Raw genomic sequence first — 26896 nt, forward strand, 5'->3', positions numbered from 1 at the left:
ACCCTTAAACTGAGTGATCAGAGCCCTGCAAGCTTTTAAAACATAGAACCTTATGAGTTTAAAGCTTTTCACAGGAATATCATCCTTACGCCAGCTTCAAAAAGATCAAATATACACTTAAAATTATAAACACAGTTAAAACAAACAAAAGAAAAATCATCTCCACTTCCAGCAATTCATTTATAGTGTTTTGCTGTTTTTTTCCTCTTTTTTTTTGCTAAATCAGTTAACTAAAGTCATTGTTTACGTTTAAAGGAGATACATATCTGTGCTGATAAAACAACAGTGTGAGTGTGCTTAGAAACCATAAGAAAGCCGAGACTGATGGCAGCTTGCCAGTATTGTTGACCTTGTCTAAGAAGAAAATGGACAAACACAAATAAACACACACACACATAGATGTCCCTGTCACCGACACACAACACAAGAGACCAGCAACAAATGTCCCTAATGAAGAGAAGGATGACGAAAGTGCTGCCATCAAGCCTCACACACACACACACACACTCAGTCTCACACCTGTGCAAAGACAGATGCAAAACAAGCATATATTATCATACCCAGACACATGCACTTCCTCAGCAGCCACATACCTTCATGAGAAAGAAGAGCAGCAGAATGACAAAAACACTAACATCAGGGTGCAGCCAGGCGGTGGAGCGGCCCAGACCAACCGGAGGGGGAGATCCTGAAATCTTCGTCCACGTGAAGTTATCAAACAAAGAGTTGATGCATTCTCTGGGCATTAGCTAGAGAAGGGGGGGGGAGAGGTGATGAAGAGGGAAAAAGACAGCAGAAGCAGAGGGATGAAAGGGATGAGGGAAGGAAACACAGATCAGCAGGAGGAAAAGGTTCAGAGTGGTTAACAGCCTGAGACAGATGGGAGGATCAAGAGAAATGGATTTTAGGTGAGGAGAAAACAAGTTACCAGGAGCGGTAACAGTGAGAGCAAAAGTGGAGGTGAAGTTGTGCACAAAATAAATGGGAATAAGAAAAAGATAGTAGTGTGAGGTACAAAGGAAGATAAAAGGAAAAACGGTGAAACAAACTGTAAAAAGGTGAAAAGGAAGAGAGATGTAAGAGGAGATTTAAAAATGAAATATAATGCTGGATATTATTGAGAGGAGAATGGAAACAAAGATGGAGACAGACTGAAGTTTATCGAAAAGGAAAAGAAAAGAAAGAGCAGTAGCAATACACAATACAGCACAGAATGTACCTGGTACTTACAAAGTACATACCAGGTAAGTACTCTGTAACTTATCATCAAGTCACCTAATACTCTAGTACCAGGTACAATGTATTGAAGTACCATTTAAGTAACAGGTACTTACCTCTTAAGGACCTGATACATTCCCAGTAAGTACCCATTAAGTACCAGGTATGGATCTGGTACCTGTCATTTAAGTGCCAGGTACATACTGGATATGTACACAGTAAGTACCAGTATTTCCCCAGTACATAGCAGGTGAGTACCCTTGAAGTACCAGGTACTAACTTGGTATGTACTGGGATGTAATATGCATTACTAACAAAATAACTATTTAACCAAAAGGAAACAAAAAAGCGTGAAAAGAGAAAAGGCTGAGGAGTAATGAACAGACAGGAAGTCATCCAGCGAGCTGGAAGCAGTCGGCTACGGCTGGTCATGCCCAGTGACTCATTCTCTATTGGTGACTCATGAATGACTAATTTACTTCAACTATTTTTCTCCACATTTGCATAGATGTCTCTAAAGTTGCTCACAGGGACAAATCTGAGTGCCTCCTGCATCTGCATAATGCCTCAGCTGGAAAAACAACAACAACACCCCTGTCATTTTGATTTTTACACTTTTTTGAATATGGGTTGAATCGGGGCCCGCTGTTTGGTATGTGAGTGGGAATACTGCTGAGGATCAGCTCTTTGAAACGCTGCTGTGGGGCTTTGCAGAGCTGGATGTAATAACCTGTCCTGCTCTGTTTGAAGTTGTGGGTTCACGTCTGGTTCAGGACTCTTAGAGCATTTAATCTCTCGTCTTGCTGTCCATCACTCTGTGCTCTGCCGTTCAGATGGATCGAAAGAATTTTAATCACAAAAAGCTACACATGCACTTGTAGAAAATTTATTCTGCAGCATGGCTTTCTGAGGTGAAATTATTTAAATTTAGGTATCACTTCATTTTCAGCACTGGGTGTTTGTTAAAAAGGTGTGAGATGGATGCACTTTCAGACACACCTGGTTCTCACTGAGTGGTCTATTCTGAGCACCTGTGAACCACATGATGAGCCTTTAGTCCAGGGTTAGGGAGCAGATACACACAGCTAGCTGAGATTTTACCTTGGAACTACTTTTGAAATAAAGAATATGAAGTATTGACTTAAATCAGATAAAAACATGGACATTCTGTTCAAAACAAGGCCAGAGCTGCTCATAAATATGATGATTACATATGCACAAAGCAACCAAAACCATAAAAACACCATCAGATGGGCGAATTAACACTGAATCATGAAAATGCAACGTTCTACCAGGAGACATCACATCTTGGCATTTATCTGGATTTTACTTAGATTTTGACCCTGTCTACATGAAAACACTCTTTCCTAAGAAACCTTCTTTTGTTGTTTCTAAAAAAAAATTTCTTATAAATATAACACCATTTCTAGAAATGTTTTCATCCTCATGGGAACACAGAAAATGACCAAAAACACTGTAGCAACGATACCAGGCCTGTATGTGGCGCTGTAACGCTGCCAGGAAAACAGATCAAAAATAGGAAACAAGGCGTGGAGCAGATGAAGAAAAAACAAGGATGGGGAGTAGAAGAGCAAAAAATGAATACTTTCAGCTTCTACTTTGTGTCAGATTAACTCTTACTGACTGGGAGTCATGTCAGTCCAAATAACGCACACACAATGAATGATTTCAGGCCCAGTATCCAGCGAGGGACGGCTGGAGGGAAGGGTTGTTTGGGTCAGCTAAGTGGACAAAGCAGGCTCATATTTATCTGCTGTTTGCTTTGTGATGATGCTTCACATGAAAGTAAAACAAAAATAAAACTGTAAAATATCTCATTGGCTGCAGCTTTTACAGAACCTACTGATCCGGACAAGATCAGAACAAACCATTCAAATTCTGCAGCTCAGAGTCTCAATGGTTATTATTGTTATTCTATTATTATTATAAGTAAATTGCATTTAAATTGCTTCAGTCTATAGAATGCACATTTTGACTTCATTTTACAAGTTTACTGTTGAGTAAATTTAAAGTGAAAACTAAGTTTTACTGAAAGAAGTGTGAATTTAAATTCTATGAAAACCTTTAAATGACCTGACAAATTCATATAATGATGATAGAAACATTTCTGCTGACGTGTTTTCTTAAGAGGCAAGCTGGAGTAATAAATTTGCTCTCTGACCTCTCCGGCCATGAACTGTCCAAACCCAGGGGGAAAGGTCAAGGTGGCGATGACCAACGTTACCATCGCAGGAAAGACCAGCCGGCTGAGAGGGGGATAAAAATAAATAAATAATCAGACAAGAATCTTTAATAGCTCAGAAATTGTAAAGTCCCCCATGCCTCAAAAATGAAAATAAAATAGATATAATTTTGCTTTATTTCTATTTCTTAGATTCAGAGACTCACTGTTTCATCAGGAAGTGAGTCATGGTGTTTGGTCGTCTCATGAACAGCACCACCTGTCTGTTCAGATAGACAAAGAACGCTCCCAGAAACCCACAGGAGATCCTGGAAAAACAAAGCAGCAAAGCAAACTACTGCATCCATTCATCTGTAAAACTTTCTGAATGCACTGTAAAGTAACCTGATTAACAGAAATGAGCCACTTTCACTGCAGCTCTACTTTGTTTACGGTAATCCTAAGAATTTAAAGATAAATCATCTGGACAGATGAAGTAAAACAGCCATCATAGTTAAAAAAAAAAATCTTTCAAATGATGATCTAAGATCCTTTCACACGAGCTGTTCTGCTCCACTGATGTTAAACATCTCCCAGAAATGCAAACTAATACATGATGTTCTCACTGCCTCTGATGTTTTCTCTTTTAGTATTATTTGAATTTGATAGCTTTAAAATGTTATCTCATGACGGTCCATGAATGCCTCACCCAATGATGGCAAACGCAGGCAGCTCCTGCAGGTCGAAAGGGAAATCCATACGGAAGTTTGTCCTGAACAGAGCAGTGATGGTTACTAAAAAAAACAACAACAAAAAAGATTTTTTATTCTTGAAAACAAGGAAAGGATTAAATATATACCATTTGCTGTAAATCAGTTTGATTTAACCACCAAAGAACTGCCAACTCGTTATTTTATCAAGTTTTAATATATTATATTATTATTATTCGCATATAACAGCCAAAATGACCTGCTTCACCCTGCTGCAGCCCCTGCAGAGGTTCTTTTAGTTTAGAGCAAAAATCATATTTAATCAAACATTAAACTGCCTGCTGGTAAATGATGGAAAACAGCGCCATCTAGTGCAAAATGCACGATGTGTTTATAGATGATATAAAACAGCTTATAGTGTGATGCAAAAACTGCTTAATGTTGGATTATGGAGAAATGGCTCCCTCTAGAGAATGAGAACTAAAGCATCATGAACGTATGACTGTCTTTGATCCATACCTGCATCTTTGTTAAACACAGACAGCACTCGAAAGATGAAGGCACTAAATGTAGCAGCAAAGTATCCTCTCCAGTAGTTCCTCACAGCAAAGTATGTGGATGTCACTTCTATACTAAAAAGCACACCTGGTGGAGAAAGAAAGGCACAAAGAAGGAATGAGCTAGACGTAAAACAATAAAGCATTCCCTGAAAAAAATAATAAAGGCATTTTATTATAATAGCAAAGCCACATCTGTCCGTTTCTTGTGTGCAACAGATGCCAAAAGATACAAAATATATACTATTTTTAGTTCACAAAAATAGAAAAAGCAAATGCAGAGATTATAATTGTCCGTGCAGTAACATAAAAGATTTTTAAAAGACCAAAAGAAATAAAAAAAGTTGCGTACCTCCGAGCGGCGTCCCGAAGCAGCAGCCCACCCCGACAGCACAGCCCACTGTCAGGATGTCTGTGTAACAGTAGGGATTCTACTGATCCAGAGAGGGAGGCGCAGCATTGAAACAGGAGAGAAAAATAACATATAGACAAGGTATATTTCATATTGCATGCATTCTTTGTGCTCACTTTTAAGAGTTCAAGTGTTTCCTGACATCAGCTTACCTGATAAACTCCTGAGAAGAAGGACATGAAGCGGCTGAGGACCGCCGCACAGATACTCGCAATGTGAACAAATGGGCCCTAAGAGATGAAGGCAAACCCAACAGGACAATTAAATAAAATCAAACAGTGAATAAACTATCAGAGTAAAGGAAAAGGAATAGTTAGAATTTAATTTGCTCACCTCCTTTCCTACAGGCATGCCACTCCCCAGTGCTGCAGTCAGACCGATGACTTTTGCAATAAAAGCCTTGAGAGTTAAATACTCCTTCAGCACCACCCCTCTCAGGATGGTCTTCAGCTCCGGGATACCAGAACCTTCAATGACAGGTGAGATGAAGTTTGTCTGGAGTCAGAGGAGTCATCTTTAAGGGTTCTAGTGTTGTGGATGAATGAGACAATACCCTGCTGCCAGGCTAATTACTGTAACTACAAATTCTACAGTCAGCGGGATGTAGGCATTTCATTTAATTGTAATATTTGCATTAAGAGAAAAAAGAAAATCTCATAGCTCACTTAAAACTACCATAGTTGACCTAAGGGCTTGACAAGGTAGTTGCATAAATCTAAATAGAATTAAACAAGCAAAATTAAAACAGGGCTACATTTTTTGAAGGTTCTCATTTTAAAGTATGAAACAAAAAATATAAAAATGATTCCCTGAAATATACCAGAAATGATTCTAAACTATATCAAATGGTGCAGTTTGAATGAGATTACTCCAGTAGTTTTCCAGATATGTAAATATCCAATTCTGAAATGCAGGTCTGCACTCAATGTAAACAAAGCACAAAAAAACATGTGGAAGCTTGAATTATGTGACTGAGCTACATTAGGCTGGCTGTAGTCTGTGTATCTCAGAAAAGTCAGAGAAACAGATGAGTGAATCTGATTCTAATGCAAACTAAAAAAAAGGACAGGTAAAAATAAAATAAAATAAATAAATATTGGGGCTCAAACAGGATGTTGGGGCTCCATAAAGACAGAGCTCAGAATTCAAACACTTCTGTTAGATCAGTAAGTTTAAAGTTTGACCTATTTTCAGTCACTTCAGCTGTTTCCAGAGATAAACAAACACTCACAGTGGATAGCATTTATCTTTTGATTCTTATAGCTGGGATTTTGAGATTTATTGCACAGCGTTTTGGTTAAGTCTGGTTGTTTTAAATGTGCTTTATAAATAAAGTGGATGTGATCTAAAATCTGAAATGTGTTACTTTAGTATCAATCACTTCCAAAGGCAGATATAAATTCACATGAACCAAAAATACTCTGGTTGTGAAAGAGATCTCCAACCAGAGCAGCAAAACATGTGAAGTAATGTGGGCATTGAAGTTATTGTTATAATTTGCCCCACCTTGACGAGCTCATGTGGATCTGCTTGGAGTGGGCTCAGATAATATACATGCAGACAGATGGGCCTCTCCCTAGGCTTTTTTGAAGTTCACAAATATTCCCTGAAACTAAAAGCAGGTGTGCACAGAGAAGCATGACGGTGCAGGCATGTGAAAGAGAACTGTACAGACCGATAGCCTGAGGGGAAACCAGGTGACAGAAGAGGGAGGAGAAGAGGATAAATATCAGGGGATAGGAAACCCAGGCCAGGTACTGCAGAGGGATGTTCCCCCTCAGCTCCCCATAAATCCATTTATAAGCTGTAGAGTGGAGAGTAAAAAAAGTGTGATACCAAATGGGATGAAATACTAAAAAAAAAAGTAAAAGTGGAGGGCAGATGACAGAAAAGTGAGTAATAAAGGAGGAAAACAGCAAGCAAAAAATTAAAACAATCTTAAAGAAAACAAAAAGGGAGAATATATTTTTTGTCTAAAACATTTGGCTCATCTATGCAGTCAAGTGAAAACAATAAGTCTTGCAGTCATACCTTGCAGACTCTTTGCGCTGGCATAGTCCATGGTCCAGCTGACCAGAGCCATTGTAATTCCCAGCAGAACCAGAAAAATCCAGTCCTCTCCCAGCCTCGTCACCAGAAACCGCTGCACCCGAGCTATGCAGTCTATCAGAACCAAACAGAAATCACAAAACAGGACTCGTGCAGCATCCATCCATGTCTTTGCATTCACCTTTTTCCTTTCTCACCTCTGCACTTGGAGAAGGAGCGCTTCTTCTTCAGATAGGATGTTAGATCTTTTTCAGGCATTTTCTCATCAGCAGCTTCATTTTCCATGTTGGGCTGACTCTTAGCCTTCTGCCTGCTGTGACAGCTGTGGCCATGCCGTGTCCTCCCATGGTTGTGATGCTTCTTGATCCCATGTTTCTTGATCTGCCTCTCCGTCAGCAGACGTGTGGCCTCCCGTCTCCCCGAGCCTCCTTGGTGCTCCTGGTACTCCCCATAAAGCTGTAAGCCAATCAGTAACCCATTCTATCAACCAATTAGCATGAAAGAGAGCAAATCAAGACTGATCATCATTCATTCATAGACATCAACATGGACTGGTAGAATGTGAAGCGTAATAGTACTCTGGCAGTGAGGTTCTGTGTTAAAAATAGACAGAACCACGTGTTGATCCCCAAAGACTCAAATGGAAGAGGAAACATGGGCTCTGCCTCTAGATTTATCACCTCTGGACATGCTCCACAAAACCTGCCTGAGACATCTGGGGAAGAGATTAATTCTCCCTGCAACACAAGTAAACATGTCTTATCTTACTGAAACTTGTCCTTGTTTTGTCCCTCATACAAAGCATCTAACATGTCCAACATTATCCTACCGTTTGGAATTGTCTTTCTTTGTCTCTTCTGCATTTAGATTGTTGTAAATCTTTTAATGCACAGTCAGTTGCAAAACAATCCATCCTTCTTGGTGCTCTTTCTATTTTGTTGGAATTTAATTGGATTTATAATTTGATTAAAAACAATAATTCGACAAAAATAATAGTTCAGATTAATAACTTTAAATGGGGAAAAACTTGTTTGAATTATTTCTAAAAGATATAAAACTGAAAAAAGTTCTGTGCATTTGTATTCACCCCCCCAAAACTCAATGTTTTGTAGAGTTTTTTGTCAGTTCTTTATGATCAAACTGCTGCAGCTCCTTCAGGTTGGATGGGTGCAGCTTGTGGCCAACAATCTTTAAATCAAACCAGAGATTCTCAGTTGGATTGAGGTCTGGGTTTTGACTCGGACCATTCCAGGGCCTTTAACTGGATCTTATTAGTTGCATGATATTTTTCTTGTGTAAAAATGGATTTAATGATGCTCTGTGGGATGTTCAGGGTTTGGCACAACTTTATCTCAGACCTGTGTGGAGAGTTTCTTGGTCTTCATGATGTAATTTGCCTGGTGATGGCCCTTTTCACTTTTAAAGTAGAACTGGTGTTGATTCTGGGGACTATTATAACAGGTTTATATAATTTAACAGGTTAAAATCATTTGGTACTTAGATTACCCACAGGTCGATCTTATTCAATACAAAGGAGGTGAATATATAAATATATATGTACAAGTTTTCCATTTTATATATATTTTTAAATTATTTAAAACAACTTTTATCCTCATTTAAGTTTATTAATCTGGAGAATTTTTGCTTTTATTCAAATTAAAACTTTCATTAAATTCCAGGTTGTAAGAGAACAAAATAGAAAGATTACCAAGAGGGAGAAATACTTTTGCAACCCACTGTAGTGGGTCATGGGCATTCTTTGTGTCGAGCATTTACACCTGAAGGCTGCTGAGGATTTTAATTATCTGGAACTGAAGAAAAAACACAAAAACATGAGCTTTGTATGTGAAGTGTGTGTTTTTATCACATGTACTTTAGAAGAAAAAGACAGTAGCTTCATGTTTACCCATCTGTTTGTTGTTTTAAATGCTTTTGTTTTTTCAGAGAAGTATGCTCAATTTAATTTAAAATAAGATGTTTATTTCCAACAACAAAAACAACAATAAGTCGGGGCATTTGGGGTTTTAGAATTGGAACAAAATGTAAACTATTAAGGTTCCATTCATTGAAAAGCATGTATTTATTGGTACATGTAAGTGTTCTTGTTACTACAGACGGAGACAATATCTCTTCAGGAATTTAAGGGACAAGTCGGTAAGCTACCAACACTTATGACATCCATGCAACAACCTTTCAACAGCTTCTAATTTAGAGGGTTCATGGTCAGGCCGGTTAAAAGATAGATGGATTTAGACGCACATGTACAGAAGGCACAGGAGACACCGTGCGTGTGCAGAGATGCCAGTCAATACACGATGAAACTTGAGAAGCATAATACACATTGTCCTGTAACTGAATGTCAGGCGCAGACAATAGAACGCAGTGACTCGGTGAGAGAAGCTTCTGTTTGACAATAAATGTTTTATGTAATCTGTCGTTCAGCTGACATGTTTGATGTGTGTGATACAACACACATTTCTGAGTGGACTAATTTCTCAGTTTAACCTCTTTTAGACCAGTGTTGCAAATTCGTCTCAAACCACTTCTGGTGCGAGGTGGCCCACTGATGCCTGTTAATGCATTTTCTGCTCATATTAAGGATCACCCTGGAAGCACTTTGCTGCCATCGAGCCAGGAGACTTTGGGACTTTGCAGCAAAGTGATTTTGCAGGATTAAAACACTGTGATGAAGGAAGAGCAATAATTGTACAGAAACATATGTTGCAATTCTGTTCCAAAGCCTTATTTCAGAAATAGTGGCATCAATAAAATAGTTTACATACCTGAGAGTGGCAAATTTGTTTAACTACTACTATGTTAAATTATGCCTAATATAGCTAATTTGCATCATACCTAAATGTATATTTATTGCATGTGCTATATTCAAACTAACAGTCTCTAATTAAATGAGCATCTGCTTGAAAGCAAAAACACGTTACACATGTTATGGAATCAATTATTCCTCAAAATGCAAGAAATGTTCATTTTTCCACCCCAAGTTTTCAGAAATCGGGTTCTCTCATTGTTAATCATTTACCTAATTTTTTTTTTTTGGTCCTTCTTGACTCACAAAACTAAACGCTCCACAAATCACTTGTACTTCTTCACCCCCTACATTCATTACTGCCTCGTCTTGTTGCTTAAATCCTTTCCTTAAGTCTCCCTGTAGTGATGAAACACTACTCTGGACTAAATTTAGCCCTTGTGCAATCCAATATTCCTAATAACACTTCTCACACCTCTCAATTTTTCTCAACATTAGTTTCCTTTTTAATGCTTCATCATAAGACGATTAAAAAAAAAAGAATTGGAAAATGTTTAACTGTTTTGCTTTTAAAGAAACAAACTATTTTATTTTACTGCTAAACATTTGTGTTTTGTAAAACATGCACCAAAATAAGGTCACTTTTGTCTAATAAATAGAGAAAAATTATATAAAAATATAGTATAATACCTTTTAGTTTGCATTTCTAAAACAATACCTACAGATCTAAACCATATTACACTAATTTTGTTAGATTTTAAAATAATTTCCTCATGTTTAAAAGTTAAAACCTACCTAAATAAACTAATGATGCTCATTACATTACATATTTATTTTTTTGTAACAATGATTAACATTGATTCTTCAACTAGGGACTTCTGCAAAGCATCTAACAATGATTTGCATTACACAAATAACAATCTAATGTGCTTGTTAATGAAGGTCCTTAATTTATTTTCTGCCTTCTCTGTACCATCATAGAGACCACTATAGAGCACATCTCACAAAATGCATCAGTATTGGGGTGCTGACTGACCCAGTTATCCACTCAGCTGTGGCTAAAATTTGAAGCAAGTCCAAACAAAATGGGAAACATGCAGGCAGAACCATGAACGTGTCAAAGCATCAGGGGAGAAAACTTGAAGCATGCTTTGAGAATAGAAAACCCACAAGAAAAGAAAAGGACTGAAACAGTTTGATTTATGCTGAAGAAACTGGTTGAAAGAAAGAGGATTTATATACGAAAAGGTGAAACACTGACTACAACTGAAGCTATTATCTCACTGGGCTGAGACTGCTGACAACTAGGTGACAAATATCATTATTTAAAAAAAAAAAAGCTGCTTGTCTTCCTTTCTAATGTGTACTCCAGTAGATATCATAAATGTAGGGTCGGCTACCGAGGTGTGGGCTACAAAATGTTGAACACAGCCTAAAAAACACTTTTACAAGCCATGCAAATACAAAAATAAGATGGAATTTTCAAAATTTGACAGTGCAAAATGCAGCCACATGACTCACTGGTCATTTGGTAGCAAACACTCAGAATTCAGCGAGACTGCAGCTGAAAATTTGCATATTTTTTGAAAATATTGTGTTAATTTTTGATTCCCTAACTAGTCTCCAACAGTCACAGCTCAGTGAGATATTACCTTAACACCCAAACGGGAGAAAATGAGGTGCTACACATTGATTAGTTATTCAGTGTCTGTCACAGGATCAGTCTATCTGCTGGAAAAGCTTTCATTAGTTGGCCTATTAAATAAATATGAACATTTTATTTTATTCATCTTAAAAAGATTGATCAGTTTAGTTAAAATGTGGTTATAAAGAATACTTAATGTTGTCAGCATCTTACCTGCAGTATTGGTTTGGAAATCAGGGAGAAAATTACACAGAGTCAAGCTAAATGCCATTAAGGAAACTGTGTTTAAGGGCGAATTTACACCATTTATAATAATTAAAATTCTATTAAAGTCATTGCTGATATTGACTTTGTTCATTTTGCAACACTGTATTGCATACAAGACATGTTACAATGAACCACGGTCAGTGTTTCAGCATCTTCAATGAAAATATCCATCCGTTGCAAAAGTAATGCAGCATCAAACATTATAAGAAAGTATTCACCCAAAAATGTGTTTTAAATTTGCTGCAGTTCACTTTTAAATGGGCCCTGCTGTGACCAGCAGTTAGCAGGACTCCTGATTCTCCTAACTGAAATCACTCAGACTTCAATCTGGAATTGAGCTGACTTCAAAGGTTAACCAGTTGTAGAGATACATTCAATCCTGAAAGTTCCTTTAAGATCTGTTCAATCCTTCACAAAATGTTTTGCTAACAGACAGACATCGAGTCGAAATAGTTCATGACAAACATCTTACAGTCTGTTACTGCTCAGAATGTGTTTAGTGTCACTCTTACCAAAGATTAGGCCAAAATCAGTAAAACTGACTGACATATAGCCACTTCAGCAACAACAATTGTAAAAATTATTTTGTTTTCTTTCGTTTTTGGCTCATAAGCAGGAATCTTCTTAATTTTCTTTCTGTGCTCTCTCCAGCAAAGAGCCAATATAAATGCCTCAACAACTAAACTTTAGAGTTCTCTGTCTTTATATTTCAAAGCCACAATGAGACTCCTCCAGATGTTCACTCTTCACAGTTTGATTCTTTACATCAACATGAAAGGAGAAGAAAGGCTCCCCTGCAGATCAGGTTTCTCCTCTTTGGAAAAAACAAATGTTCAAGGACACGTGTGTGTACGCACACAACTGCAGCCATGCAAAAACATGAACAAACATGTACTCCTGTAAACATAGAGATGTTGAAACTGGGTGTGAATACCATTTCTCTCATGCACTTTCATAATTGTAAACGGAGGGAAACGGTGCTATGTGACAAGAGTCATTCTTACAAGTGTTAAGTCCAACCAGGTCTTAAGAACTGATGTGCAGAGTGGCTCAAAAACAGGTGGAGGAATCACTAAGAGTGTCAAGATGTCCGAACGTGTATATGTTCATGCAAAGATGAGGAATGTAGGAGGTGCATAGTGTTTCAGCACCTGTTGTTTGACCGTGTATGTGACCCTATTGTAATTGATTTGATAAATGGTTTTCAGTATAATGAGAATTCACAATAAGTTAGGTGGTCACCATCCATGGAAGTCTAAGTTTTATTGGTCATACAGGTGCGTCATGAGTGAAATGTGATTCTGGAGAAAGAAACTGGAGACATTACAACGAGAAAAATAGGTAAAAGTTGTCATACAAATAGTAAAATACTGAGACAGGGTTAGATAAAAAAGAGGAGGATACTGACCAGAGTTTGCTTGTATCTCAGAGCTTTCCTTTCCGACGCATCTGCGGCCATTGACACACTGTCACTGATCCAAAAATAAACCCAGCCGCTCACCGGGAGTCTCAGCATTACCAGGACTGCACCGGACGCTCCGTCGCACACACACAAAAAGGCATGGATCCTCACACCGACATATGCACACGTGCATACACACATACAGACACGCACATATTCTGACATGCTGTAAATTAGCTCTGGCTGCAGTTACAGTAGCCAGGACATTCCACAATAAGACAGAGCAGCCAGCAAGTGGAGCAAAGGGTGGATCCTGGAGCTCAGCATTTAAAATGACAGAATTTCACAGTTTCAAAATTATTCTCAGTAATTACAAAGGTTTTCTTTTTTATCTGGATCAAATGGTTCACATGTCTATCATGACATTAACATACAGTATAACCATCCACAGCCATCATTGCTTTCCTTTTTTAATCGTACTCCACTTCAAGGAGCAGCTACAATTTCAGATTAAAAAACCACATATGTCATTTTGAGAGCAGTCATAAGTACTCTCAAACACATGGGAATTTAAACCAAATTAGCCAGTCCTCTAAGATCATCTAGTCCAGACCTTCTGTCCCCAGGATACCCCCTGATTTGAATGAATGGGTGATTAATAGGCTTCTGCAGAATAGGGGTAGGTCAACCACTGACTCAAGTGTTTTAGAGCAGGGATACAATAAAAACATGCAGGATAGTGGTCCTTGAGGACCCGAATCGGACACCACTCTCTCAGGTAGTTCTTGAGATCTGCTGGAGCCCCTCTCCCTGTTTGGTGGTCACAGCCCCGAGTGCTTCGATGTCCACTGTCACCACTGAGGTCTCCAACTTTCCACAACTTCTCTGTTTCCTCTTTCAACCCTTGGTATTTCTTGAGTTTCTCATATTACTTATTTTTATGTTACTGTAACTTGGGATCACTGTCTTCTTCTGTAGCTTGTCTACCACCACAGTGTCCGGTTGGTTAGCCATCACCAGTCTGTCAGTCTGAAAGTCCCACAGTATCTCAGCCATCACTATCATTATCCATCACTCTTTGACTGTGGGACCTTTGCCTGTCTGTGTCTTATGTCCCACTGTTATGTGCTGGACTGTCTCAGGGGAATCTTTGGCTAATTGTTGCATATTTAGGTGTGTTTCTGTTCATTTATGAATGAGCTGTGTACTGCTCGTTTTCTAATGTTTTTTAAATATATTGTACATCATATATAATGTAAATAGAACTGGAATTTACAATTATTAGCCTGTTATACAGCGAACTGATGAAGTAAAGTATCTTTGTTGGTAAAGTATCGGCTGGCACTTTAAAGGTTTTGTCACTAAGTGATTCCAAAGAAAACAGATGGTGGAGCAAATGTAGGTCAGGTACTTCTCTCTCTAATCGAACAAAAAGTAAACTGCAGGCTCTGTCACAGACACTTACTTGTTTGACTGGATTCCCAGTTTTAAACTAGAAAGCAAAAGACAGTATCAATCACCTGACAGCATTCCTGGATGTGCTTCAGCTCTCAGACAAACATGAACCTTTTTGAGATTTGTTCATAAAGAATTACACGTTTTTCCTTCCTCCTGCTAGGTTTGATCCCAGAAGAAGGGACATTGTGCCAGTGTTTTTCTATTACATCACCTGATGAATATTTTTAGGTGTTTGTAATCATAGAAGGAGGGGCATCCAGCAAAAAAACAACTGCCAAACCGTTCATGAGAGTTTGCTTCCTGTGGTAACTCCTGCAGAAGGTAGCAGACGAAAGAAAAACCAAAAGGAAATACAACATTTCTGAATAGGTTTGGGTCTTCAACAGTTCTAAAACACAACCGTAGAGAGGTGTGAGCTTTAGAAACACATCATAAACAGCTGCAGCTCAAAGAGAGACTTCAGAGTCGTTCATAAACAAAAAGACATTAGACTCAATCAAACTGTAGGAATGAATTAAAGTAGAATCCGTGCTGTAAAGATAGTCTGCAGATAAAAAAAGCTGTTAAAGACAGACATTCATGCAAATAAATCATGACATTTTTGAAGAAAGAACAAAAAACTACTACAGGAAATCTGTCAACAAACAAAAGTAAAGAAAATCAAACAACATTTTTTTCCTTTGAATCCTAAACAAAAACAACACAGCAGATATGCAAATGTTTTGATTTAAATAGCAACTCAGCCTAAAAATCAGTGTATGGTTAGTAAATTGTCCTGGAATTTTAAATTTTACACATATATATATGTTTTTTGCCTCTCTGCCAATCTACATCTTTTAATCTGACAAATGCAGCCGTTTATGTGGAAGGTCCCAAAGACATGCATGAAGTCATGAATGGTAAAACCAATGAATACTGACTGACAGGCTGAGTGCAGGTGTGATCAGGGTGACCAGGAAAAAGTGTTGGGGAGGGCGGAGGGTGTGGCAAACGTGGGTGAGAGACACAAGAGGAAAGGCGAGTGAGATACTGCAACACAACAGAAACCACACTTGGAACGCTGCTCTAATCTCTGGTGGAAATGTGTCTGCCTGTGGATTTCCCTACGCACTCTGGACCAGCGACGAACAATGAGAACTGACAGAGTGGACCGGGATTTACCTTTTAGCTCTAAACCTTTACGTGTAAGCGGACAGGGAAGCATATGTTTGGAGTGTGACACCTGAGCAGACACACGGAGCCGGCCAGGTAAGATGGAAAACAGGTGGCTGTCAGTCTGAAAGGAAAAACAAAGAAAGAAAGAAAATAAGTAAACAGCTTATTTTTGAAATTCAAATAAAAACATATTTTTATTACAAGAGGTTTAAATCAATTTAACACTTAGTGTAAGTGTATATTGTACCTGAGCACAGATAGTATCGATGTTCGGTGTTATCACTTGTTATGTCAACACATCTGAACTTTGTCAGATACGGGCTGTTTTGATGCAAAGAAAATGTTAGCAGGCAGATTTACAGACATATCCATGGAGCTTTAACAGCCTTTCTCTGCAGACTGTGTTTGTTAAAAGATGCCACAGTTTATTTGTTGTTCCGTCTGTGCTGAACGAAGTGACTGCGGGATGAGAAGGAACAATGTTGTCAGACTGGTTCAGTGACGTCGAACCAACCTAAAGGGCAAACAGAAACTGTTTGACTCTCTGCTCTCCGGGTTTGTTTGTCTCTTCAGAAGTGCTTCTTCACACACCAGTGTGCCTTTTGTGTCCAGATGTGCCCCAGTGGGCGTGATGGATCAGGATGATGCAGCAGTATTACTGCCGTGTGACATCAGGCCCGGATGCTGAGATTACCTTCACATCAACATGACCACATTTAGTGAAGCCTGAACTTGTTTAGTAAAACTGTTTCTCTGAAACGACAAAAGTAGGCATAAATTTATCTGGCAACAAAAACAAAAAATCTTTAAATAATGTTTTATATTCAGAAAAAGTAAACAATCAAACAGCTCAGAATCCAAATACAAGTCACACGTAAATTATTTTATAATTGTTTAATAAATAAACAAAAACTTAAGCCTCATAACAACTCATATATCAACCAACGTAACTAATTTTAACAATGACAATATTCATATTTTTACCCTTTTTTTCCCTCATTTAAAGTAGGCCAAAAAACAACCTCTAAAAACACCTGATGAGCTCATTGGAAACTGACTGTTCTTTTGTAAAGACCTACAAAAAAATAAAAATAAAAATCGACATTCTGTGGGAAATGTTATTGTAAAATATACCAGGTATCTAAACTAACTGTATGTCATTAGAAATGTTTAAGCTTTTCTTTATATAGTTATGATTCGATTTTAGATATCATATTTGCTATTTGAAAATCTAGATCAAAACAATTAAACACAACCAGGAAAAAAGTTGAAGACTGCATTTCTGTAAGTGTTTGTTCTCCGTTATATAAACAAAGTTAAAGTCTGAACGTAGAAAAGCAGAAACTCGTGGCAATCAAACGTCTCGTATGCAGCTGAATGAGGACTTTTCCTTGTCGCTGACAGTGATGCTGAGTTTTATTTCTCTCTGTTTTTTCTCCAGCATGACATCTACCAGTACAAACGACACCCTGTGCCAATCAGATGACAACATCTGTAGTAAGAGCTCCTCTTCCTCATTGTCATTAATCATTAACTGTCAGTTTCTCTGATCCTCAAACCACCTTCCCTCATATCTCTCATTTCAAGTTTTGTTTTCCTTCTTGTGGTTCCACGTCTCATTTCTCTACCCTTCAACATCTGAGAACGTTCCCTTTATATTATAAACACTAAAACATTTCATCTCTCCTGTTCAAACCCTCTAACGTAAAGTCCTCATAGTGTTCAGCTGAATTTCTGCTCAATACAACAAAAAGGGCTTTTGCTTTGTTTAGGTTGCCATGGAAACCACTCTGTAAAACTGACATTTGTGCATAAAACCTGAAAAGGTCAGAACAAATCTTTATCAGGAACAATAAAAATCTATATTTTCTGTTTATTTAAACACAGATCTGACAGTTTTAAAGTACAGATTTAGCTTCCGGTGATAATTTCCCAACAACATGGTGATGTTACCTGAGATGTGCGATGACAGAATCAGGTGAAGCATCGTCGGCTGACTCACCGATACTGCCAGGAAGTCTTTCTGAACACAAAAATAGTAATAAAATTATCAAAAAAAACTTAGATTTTAGATTAGATTTTACATAATCTAATCTAAAAGTAAGCATTGCTTATAACATTTGAGCCAAATAAAAACTGGTCATTGTAGAGAGATGACAGAATCACAGCAGAATCATATTTTTAAAAAAACTAAACTAAAAACAAAACTGAGTCCTGCATGGAGTCCAGTTCACCTGCTTTATAAGCACTTATTTTAGCTGTGTTTACAAAACCTTGTTTACATGACAAAAAAGGTATTCAAACTCTAATAATCTTTAACAATATATAAATATTTATAACTATAATTAATCAAAAACAGAACAGCCATAAGTCTGTTGTTTTGTTTAATGGTTTACAGCTTTAAAATAGAAATCTGGAACATGAAACTGTTTTTACATGTAAACCGACAATCATCATCATTAACTCATTCACACACTATAAAGACAAACATTAGACCTTTCATTGTATTTCTTAATAACTTTCCACCTGCTATTCAACCTGTCAAGCATTAACTGAACAGAAGAAAAAATGTTGTTACCCAACAAACAAACAAAAAAACCTTTATTCTTAAAGGTTCAAGCCAAGCCTTTAATAATTATGTCAAGGATTCATACCGTTCCACAAAGTTCACACCGCTCCTTAAAATGTGCCAGAACCAGAAGGAGATATTTTCACTAGACATCCGCAGCCTTAAATTCTTTCTTCTTTTAAAAGCACGAGCTGAGCCAAGAGTTAAACAACAAGAGACTTTTAAAAGGACGGATTTGATGTACAGTCCTCCAGTTACTATGGAGCTGTCGAAACACAGACCGATACTTGAAGGGTGAGAAGTCAACATGGAGGACAGACAAAACCAGGAAATGACAGCAATTTAAAAAATGCAGGTCAATCCTGAGACACGTTAGACTGAAATGTTACTCGTCTAGAACTAAAGGAACACTCACAAGTGAGGTGAATGTTCGTACGTTTTCAGTTTTTGCAGAATCATGATGACAGACAGCATTGGAAACATCCATCTGCCTCAGCAGGAAAATCCTGTCGAAGCAGATAAATAACAGCAGGTCACTGGTATGGACATTTATACGTTATGGCAGGTTAGCTGACAGAACAAAGAAATAGGACAGATTACATTCTCTGAATGGCAGCACGTGACTCATTGTGGTTTCTTCGAAACTAGTCTGCATATAGTAACTCGAGGCTTGTCATGTTTCAGTCATCAGGAGTTTTATTACAACCAATCGAAGGGACAATGATCAGTAAAGGACACACGGAACAAACACAGGCACCAATTACATTTGGTAGCAATAAATACTGTAGCTAGTATTTACCAGGTACTTCTGTGGTACGAAGCTGAGACACTGAAGGCTGCGACCCTTAGAAGTCGCCACCATCTGCCTCCATCTCCCCGTGTCTGAACTACAACACAGAACAAATAAATGAGGACAACAAAAAGTGGATGAGAGAAGGAATAAATGAATGAACACATAAATTTAAGACCTAAAATGAAACAACTGGACATTTTGGACTTTTTATGACTTTTTAAGAGCCTGAGAAATCGTTTTTTCTCCTCCCTGGCAGCTCCGTATTCATCATCCTTTGTCCAATATGTCCACTGTCCCTCCTCTGTCCAAACCATCTCAGTCTTTCTTCTCCAACTTTGTCTCCAGAATGCTGAACCTGAGCTGTCCCTCTCTGTAGTGTCCAAACATTAGAGACACACATCCATAGATTGTGTGATTGCTTCTTCTTGGAGCTGACATTAACACTCGCTCCTCTGTGTTTCCCTCCAAGTTGTTCGGGAGTTCCAGCTGGAAATCATAATTGTCCCCACGGTGCTCCTCGGGCTGACGCTCATCTGTTTACTCATCATTTGTTCACTCTTGTATTGCTGCAACCAAGAGAGAACACGAGCCTCGCATCGCTACCACAGCTCAAAACACAGACACACACAGGCACACCACCGCACACACCAGCATCACAACACACACCCACAGCATCAAAACACACACCCCAACCAGCATAACACACACCCGCACCACAACAAACACGCACAACATCAGAACACACAACCGCACCAGCATAGCACACACGCACACCATCAAAACACACACCATCAGAACACACATGCACACCATCAGAACACACACCATCAGAACACACATGCACACCATCAGAACACACACCATCAGAACACACATGCACACCATCAGAACAATCATGCACACCATCAGAACACACATGCACACCATCAGAACACACATGCACACCATCAGAACAATCATGCACACCATCAGAACACACATGCACACCATCAGAACACACATGCACACCATCAGAACACACGCACACACCACAACACAAGAAAACACAACCAGAGGCAGCACCTTCGAGGAATTGACGGTAAGCAAATGATTGTTCTTTTTTTAATTTTCCTGACTTTTTTCTTCTCCCACAGAACTTCTTCGGCTCGTCTCTAACTGTTTTGGGTTTTATTTTTTAAAAGCCCCACCTGGGATTAACCCATTAGAACACGAAGAGCTGCCAATGACGGTTCAAACCAGGCGGCCAACCGAGGCTGCGGTGCCTCAGACGTCCACGGAGAGGCCCCTCGGGGACTTCAGTCAGGTCATTGCACTTCCGTCGTCCTTCTCCATCCAACCCAGTGACACAGTGAACCTCTACAGAGCGCGCATGAACAACAGGGACGTCATCCTGAGGATGCTCAAAGGTAAACTGAGTCAAATCCAACCGCACACTCAGCCTGCCAGAGAACAAAATAAAATACAAAAAGTCTTCCTCTAGGAAGTAATTTGAACAGAGGAGGATTAGTTTAACTGATTTACAGAAGAAGAAATTTGCACTTTTATATGCAAAGTGCTTTTAAGCAATTTTCCAATTTCAGATCTAAAATCTCAAATCAAACAATCCAGCATAGTGGATGTAAAACAGGACAAACTGAGTCTAAGTTGAATCCATCTGTTATCATCCTTCTTCCACAGTAACAGCAAGCAGCAGTGAGAAACAGCACTTTTTGGACTTTGCTTCCTTCCTGAGCAGACTGGGGCCTCACCCCTTCGTTCCTGCAGTGCTGGGAGTCGTTTCAGTGCAGCCACCTTTAGCTCTGGTGGTGGAGGAGATGAAGCACAGAGATCTGCTGGGCTTCCTCTGGGAATGCAGACAGGTAGAGTACATCTGGGGTTTAGCACACAGATTGATTAAACTGCAGAAAAAAGGCGCCTTTTCTCAGAATTCAATATACCATCTGCAGTTAAACAAGCTTATATCGTCCTGTCTGAACTCCTGAAAGTCTAAATAAGTCACGAAAAAGACAAAACTAGACAACTTGACTCGTGTATTACAGATTTCTCAAGTCATTTACATGGTTTTGTTTTTTGTTCTTCTTCACTGAAGGATAACTCAAGCATTGATATGACAGAGAAGAGGATTTTCATCATGGCAGGACAAGTGGCCTCTGCTCTGGTTGGTTAAACGTTTGTCTGTCTGTCTGTCCATCTGTCCGCTGTGGATCTAAATAATGTTTTTGTATTCACACTTGTTTTAATAAATATATTTTCTCAGTTGCTACCAAAAATATATTTTATTCATGTTGTTTATCGTTTTGTTTTTGACATCCTTATTTAGAAAAATAAAGTCTGCTTTTCATAATAAAACTTCTGTATTTTGACAGGGTTTAAATGCATTACAAAAAAAAAAACCTTAAAACTTTTGTAGTGTAGTTAAAGTCCTTTTATGCATACCTTGTAGGACTACCTGCACAGTCAGAGCTGTATCCATGGTAACGTGGCGGCCCGCAGCGTCCTGGTCGGTGCCGACCTGACAGCCAAGCTGTGGGGTCTGGGCTCGGCCTATCGCAGATCTCAGGCCAGTTCTGGGGGAGCCGTGGAGGATATGGAGCTGAGGAAATGGCAGGCGCCCGAAGTTCTGGCCGGGAGATCCGTCAGTCAGAGCAGCGACGTGTGAGCGTTCAAGTCCTTCAGAAAAACATCAAACAAGTCACTGAAAATGACTTCAGATCAAATTATTTACTCAGAATTTACTTTTTATTGACAGATGGTCCTTTGGCATCTTGATCTATGAAATGGTCACACTGGGTGAGTTTTCTTCACATTCAACAGAGGACAAATGTCTTAATCAACTAAAAAGTCAATCCTTTAACTATTTTTTTAAATATCCTGAGCAACAGTTGTCTGAACTTCCTGATGGTCTCTTAAAGTTTTATTTGGACATGTACTGCTTTTAGTCCCTGCTCTCAATGATGTGATGCAAAGGCACAAAACTTGTTCCTACTTCCTTCCGATTCAACTATCTTTTAAAAAATGATGAAAATACAAATCAAAAATAAAAAAGGGTACCAACCTTTGAAAAATCCAAAACCTAATCCTGAAATAAGCTTTAAGAAAGCTGCAGAAGATGGTTAAGACTGCCTTTTTTGTTTTGTCTTAGGTTTGCACATCTTAAAGGTCTATATTCCATTTCATTTTAAAAAAACAAAGAAATGAGGTGTTGTTTAATACTTTTTATATATATTCTGCCTCTATAAAGGTCATTTATTTAATAAAATTGTCATCATTTATGTCCCAAATAACATAGAAATGTAACACATCTGATTAAAACTGGCGATGCAGGAGCAATAAATTCTCTCAGAGAATAATTTGGAAGTAATTAGATAACAATCTAATGTTCAGATCTCTGTTGTGTTCAGGTGACCCACCTTTTGCTAACATCACGGCGACTGAACTTCTGCAGTACCTCCAGAGAGGAAAGTACCTCAAACGGCCGACGACCTGCTCCGAATCTCTGTAAGACCAGCAGCAGGAAACACTCGTGATGCAGAACAGGGTTTTACATTTGTTATAATGTCACTGTGGGTGTGTGCAGATATAATCTGCAGAAACTAGACACAAAATCAGATTTAAGCTGTTCAATAAACTGACACAAAGGAAGTTTTGATACTTGATACTGAAATTAAGGACATTTCAAGTTAAATTTAACTGTATTTCTGTGTAGTTTTAATTGGTTTACTGGTCTCACCTTATTTAACAACATTTAAAGCCTTTTGGTGACTTGGTGCACAAAAAGAGGTATTTTACAGTCTGTAAAAATGTACAGAAATTACATCAGACTGAAAACCTCAGCAGCATAGCCAGAGACAATGGCAGGACATTTTATTAGGATGAAAATATTTAAAAATTCAAATACATACAAGTACTTAGACTTCCAAACTGAGTGGCCTTGTCCTGTAAGAACCTGCAGGAGTATTTTTGCAGCGTTTCACAGTTTAACTCTGTTCTGCAGGTACTCCATCATCAGGTCCTGCTGCCACTGGACCCCCCAGCGGCGCACCTCCCTGACAGAACTGATCCGAACGCTTCAGGCAGGAGAACGATCAGCTAACGGGAGAACAGTTCTGAGGGTGACAGAACCGTTCAACTTTGACAGATACAAAAGAGAGGCGGGGATTGGAGAGGCTTATAACCACGCTGTGTTCTGATTGGTTGGGAGAGGCATCAATCAGGACGACGCCGTTTCTACCCCACCAATAAAACACAGGACTGCTGCAAGAAAGAAGAGTGGATTACATTTATATTTTTATTTATTTGTACTGTTGGAACCTATCAGAGCACAATCACCTTGTGTTTTTAGAGTCTTTTTGTAAATATGTACATCCTAAATGAGTGTTGGAACTTCTGTAAAGAAATTAATATATGTTGTTGTACTATTTTGATTTTAAGCTCAGTGTTGGTTTCTTCTTCAAGATGAAACATTAAAAAAAACTTAGTTTTTTTGGCTCAAATAAAAAAAAAGAAAAAACTTGTATCAGTACAGACAAATCTTAGATAATAAATATCACCCTGCATTTGTTTTAGTCTAACCAGCGAGCACTCTGTATAAAAATGACCTGATTTGAGCTTCTTTGTGACAGCTGACCCTGGAATTTTTTTATTTTTAACTTAAAATTAGGCTCAGGTCACAAAACCCAAAGTAACCTCACACTAAAGTTTAGGCATCGACACAAGCAGTAAATGAAAATGGTGCAAACATTTAAAGAGCAATTCTTCTAAATTCAAATAACTGGGTGGATGCTGAATCCACACTAAGCTGCTATTTTTAGCTCCGAGCTCATATGACGCAGTGTTAAGATTTTAGTTGGGCTTTGGCTAGATTTGAACGTTTAGCTACTGTCGGTTTCTTTTAGCTGCAGCTTCTGTACTTTTACTGTTGTTATAAATGAATCAAGACACACGGATCAAAGGTTTAAAAGAGTTCATTGATTATTTATTTGCATTACAGGAATAATTCCTCCTTGTCAAAGCATCTCCTCCAAGATTTTGCAGTTTTTCTTTTTCTCCTGATTATTGCAAGCACAATTCTGAACGTTCCTTTATATATTTATATATATATAAAAAACAAAAAACATTTTTGCAGAATCTATTGTTATTTTGGGGATAAAAGTGCCACTTTTACAGGTGAATGAATAACAAAAGAACAGAACTGCCAAGACCAACCCGTTCACAGCAGAATTTGAGGCTCACGTCCATTTTAATGAGGCCCAACTCAATTTTTGGTTTGGACCTGCTAATTTACAAACTCCGGAATCCCGAGGAGACTGAAATAAAACATACAGCTACCAGGAATTATCCCTTTCCAAAGAAAATACTGTAATAGCCACAGTCACTAACATTAAAATCAAATATAGCTAACTAGAAGGTAAATATTGTTGGTAGTTATGAACTATATGACAAAGTTATGAGGAAGACGGCGAGTTTCCTTGATCAAGGTAGCTACTAATTAGTCACGCTTTGGAGAAGGCAACAAATGTCATTGCTTGAAATAACACTCGTAAAAAAGTGAGGACTAATATAAAAGAAGGAATGATATGAAAAGCTGTTAAAAAAAAAGACAATCTTCATCTAAACCTAGCATAGAGATTTCTGGTTCACAGAAAGAAAAACAAAACATGATCAAATTTCTACATAAAAAAGCTGAAACAAAAAAAAGTCCAGCAAACAAATGTGCAATTAAATATAAAAGGCAAATTTTACACCTAACTACAGTATAGCTTAAGGTTTTCTTATTCACACAGTTTCTTCTTTTTATCCATCTGTGACAAACGTAGGTCCACTTCTTCTTCTTTCCCAAGAATGTGGCTTAAAGACGCTTCAAAATAAAAGCTGCTCGTCCTTAACGGCGTTTTTTTAAGCTTCTTCACAGACTCGTAACTGCACTACTTCTTCACGTACCGTTAGACAAACACGGAGCAGATGCTCGTACCGCTCCAACAAAACGTTTAGGCAAATGTCCAAAAGAATCGGAGCAGATTGAGAGACCGAGTGTAAGTCGTTTAGGAAAAGCCGAGTTCGTCTACAGCAGTGGTGTCCAATTCTGGTCCTGGAGGGAACCTATCCTGCATGTTTTAGGTGTTTTCCTGCTTAGAATGAATGAGTGATGAACAGGCTTCTGCAGAACCTGAAGACCTGCTAAAAAACAGGGAAACAACTAAAACATGCAGGATAGGTTCCCTCCAGGACCAGGATTGGACACCACTGGTCTACACGGTTCATCTGCTCTGTATAAAAGAGGGGAAATTTGAGTTTTATTTGAACTCTGGGCTGGCATTTCAGCCACCAGTACCCTGTTCCCTCCCTGTACCCTGTTAGCTGAAAGAAAATCACTTCAAAACACCAGAAAAGCCACTAATAATACAACCGATTTCCAACAACTGTTAGAACATTAAGTAAGATGCAAAAAACAGAATGTAATGACTTGCAAATCTTATGAATCCATAAAAATATCCATACGAAAAATGTGAATTTTATGGGAGCAACACATCTCAAAAAAGCATTCTGCAACAAATCAGGTTAACTGCCAACAGATCAGCAGGAGGGTTTAAAAAGTATAAGCAGAGAGGCTGAATTTCCCAGAAGGAAAGATGGGCAGAGGTTCACAAAAACTGCATTTAAAAACAGCGAAACAATTTCTGAGTAAATCCTTCTCAACTGAATATCCCGACACCTGCAGTTCATATCTTCTTTAACAGATTTCAAGAATCTGGAGAAATCTGAGGTCAAAGGTCAATATTGGATGACCGTGACCTTCGGGACCTCAGGGGCCACTGCATTAAAACCAGGTTCTGGTTCTGTTCTGTTCACAGATCCATCGTCTGTAAACACAGTTCACCATGCCGTCCACAGATGCTGCTTAAAGCTCTATCAGGCAAAGAAGAAGCCAGATGTGAACACCATCCAGAACCGCTGCCGTCTTCTCTGGACCAAAGAGGAGAACTGTTCTGAGGTCAGACGGGTCCAAACATGTCCTCTGTACTAAAGAAGACAGGGAACAGCAGGCCTGTTATCAGTTAACAGTTCAAAAGCCTGCCTCTCTGATGGTATGGGGGTGCATTAGTGCCTCTGGCATGGGCAGCTTACAGATCTAGAAAGGCTTCATCAATACAGAAAAGTATATACGAGTTTTAGAACAACATCTGCTCTCATCCAGGGAGGGTCTTACATTTTCAGCAAGTCAGCATTAATCCACAGACTGCATCCATTACAGCATCCGATGGTTCTGAAGGAGAAGAGTCCAACTGCTGGACTGTCTGCCTGCAGTCCAGACGTCTCACTAACTGAAAACATTTGACACGTCATGAAATAAAATCGACTCAGGGCTGTTGAACAGCTTGAACCCTACATCAGACAAGAACAGACCAACATTCCTCCAGAAACTCCCGCAGCTGCTCTCACTTCCTGGATGTTAAAAGAAGAGGAACAGAGCTGATCCTGGAACAGAGCTGACCCTGGAACAGAGCTGATCCTGGAACAGAGCTGACCCTGGAACACAGCTGACCCCGGAACACAGCTGACCCCGGAACACAGCTGACCCCGGAACACAGCTGACCCCGGAACACAGCTGACCCCGGAACACAGCTGACCCCGGAACAGAGCTGACCCCGGAACAGTGCTGACCCTGGAACAGAGCTGACCCTGGAATAGAGCCGACCCTGGAACAGAGCCGACCC

The 26896-nt window shown here is 38.9% G+C and overlaps 2 protein-coding genes across 5 annotated transcripts in view; one reads left to right on the forward strand and one right to left on the reverse strand.

Moving 5' to 3' along the window:
- LOC108242691 (chloride channel protein 1) overlaps positions 1–13700 on the reverse strand; it is a 28953-nt gene extending 15253 nt beyond the window's left edge. Inside the window, exons 1-13 of one of the 4 annotated variants that reach the window (XM_037975669.1) lie at positions 7958–8628; positions 7809–7865; positions 7326–7584; positions 7111–7242; positions 6755–6883; positions 5413–5546; positions 5232–5309; positions 5020–5098; positions 4630–4755; positions 4110–4194; positions 3628–3729; positions 3401–3485; positions 594–749 (exon numbers count right to left, since the gene is read on the reverse strand). In XM_037975669.1, the coding sequence (XP_037831597.1) occupies positions 594–749; positions 3401–3485; positions 3628–3729; positions 4110–4194; positions 4630–4755; positions 5020–5098; positions 5232–5309; positions 5413–5546; positions 6755–6883; positions 7111–7242; positions 7326–7584; positions 7809–7865; positions 7958–8041 (1506 nt within the window). In that variant the 5' untranslated portion in view covers positions 8042–8628. Of the gene's footprint in view, positions 1–593; positions 750–3400; positions 3486–3627; positions 3730–4109; positions 4195–4629; positions 4756–5019; positions 5099–5231; positions 5310–5412; positions 5547–6754; positions 6884–7110; positions 7243–7325; positions 7585–7808; positions 7866–7957; positions 8629–13212 lie in introns of those variants that run through there. The other 3 variants (XM_017427690.3, XM_025008445.2, XM_037975670.1) reach the window with 3 other exon arrangements.
- Positions 13701–15673: 1973 nt separating this feature from the next.
- Positions 15674–24297, forward strand: LOC108242617 (tyrosine-protein kinase STYK1). Its single transcript, XM_017427576.3, has 10 exons — positions 15674–15912; positions 17261–17316; positions 19651–20259; positions 20363–20587; positions 20859–21040; positions 21271–21339; positions 21625–21836; positions 21931–21971; positions 22583–22679; positions 23176–24297. The coding sequence occupies exons 2-10, from the start codon at positions 17262–17264 to the stop codon at positions 23369–23371; spliced, it is 1686 nt and encodes a 561-aa protein (XP_017283065.1). The 5' UTR covers positions 15674–15912; position 17261; the 3' UTR covers positions 23372–24297.
- The last annotated feature ends 2599 nt before the right edge of the window (positions 24298–26896 follow it).

The sequence above is a fragment of the Kryptolebias marmoratus genome, linkage group LG5 (assembly GCF_001649575.2).
Source record: "Kryptolebias marmoratus isolate JLee-2015 linkage group LG5, ASM164957v2, whole genome shotgun sequence".
NCBI lineage: Eukaryota > Metazoa > Chordata > Actinopteri > Cyprinodontiformes > Rivulidae > Kryptolebias > Kryptolebias marmoratus.

What these genes read in the sequence shown, in the direction of transcription:
- LOC108242617 (XM_017427576.3), top strand. Translation starts at nt 17,262, where the DNA reads ATGACATCTACCAGTACAAACGACACCCTGTGCCAATCAGATGACAAC. An exon ending in ATCAGATGACAACATCTGTA is followed by an intron (nt 17,317 to 19,650) that starts GTAAGAGCTCCT and finishes TTTCCCTCCAAG; the next exon opens with TTGTTCGGGAGTTCCAGCTG. An exon ending in TCCTCTGGGAATGCAGACAG is followed by an intron (nt 21,041 to 21,270) that starts GTAGAGTACATC and finishes TCTTCACTGAAG; the next exon opens with GATAACTCAAGCATTGATAT.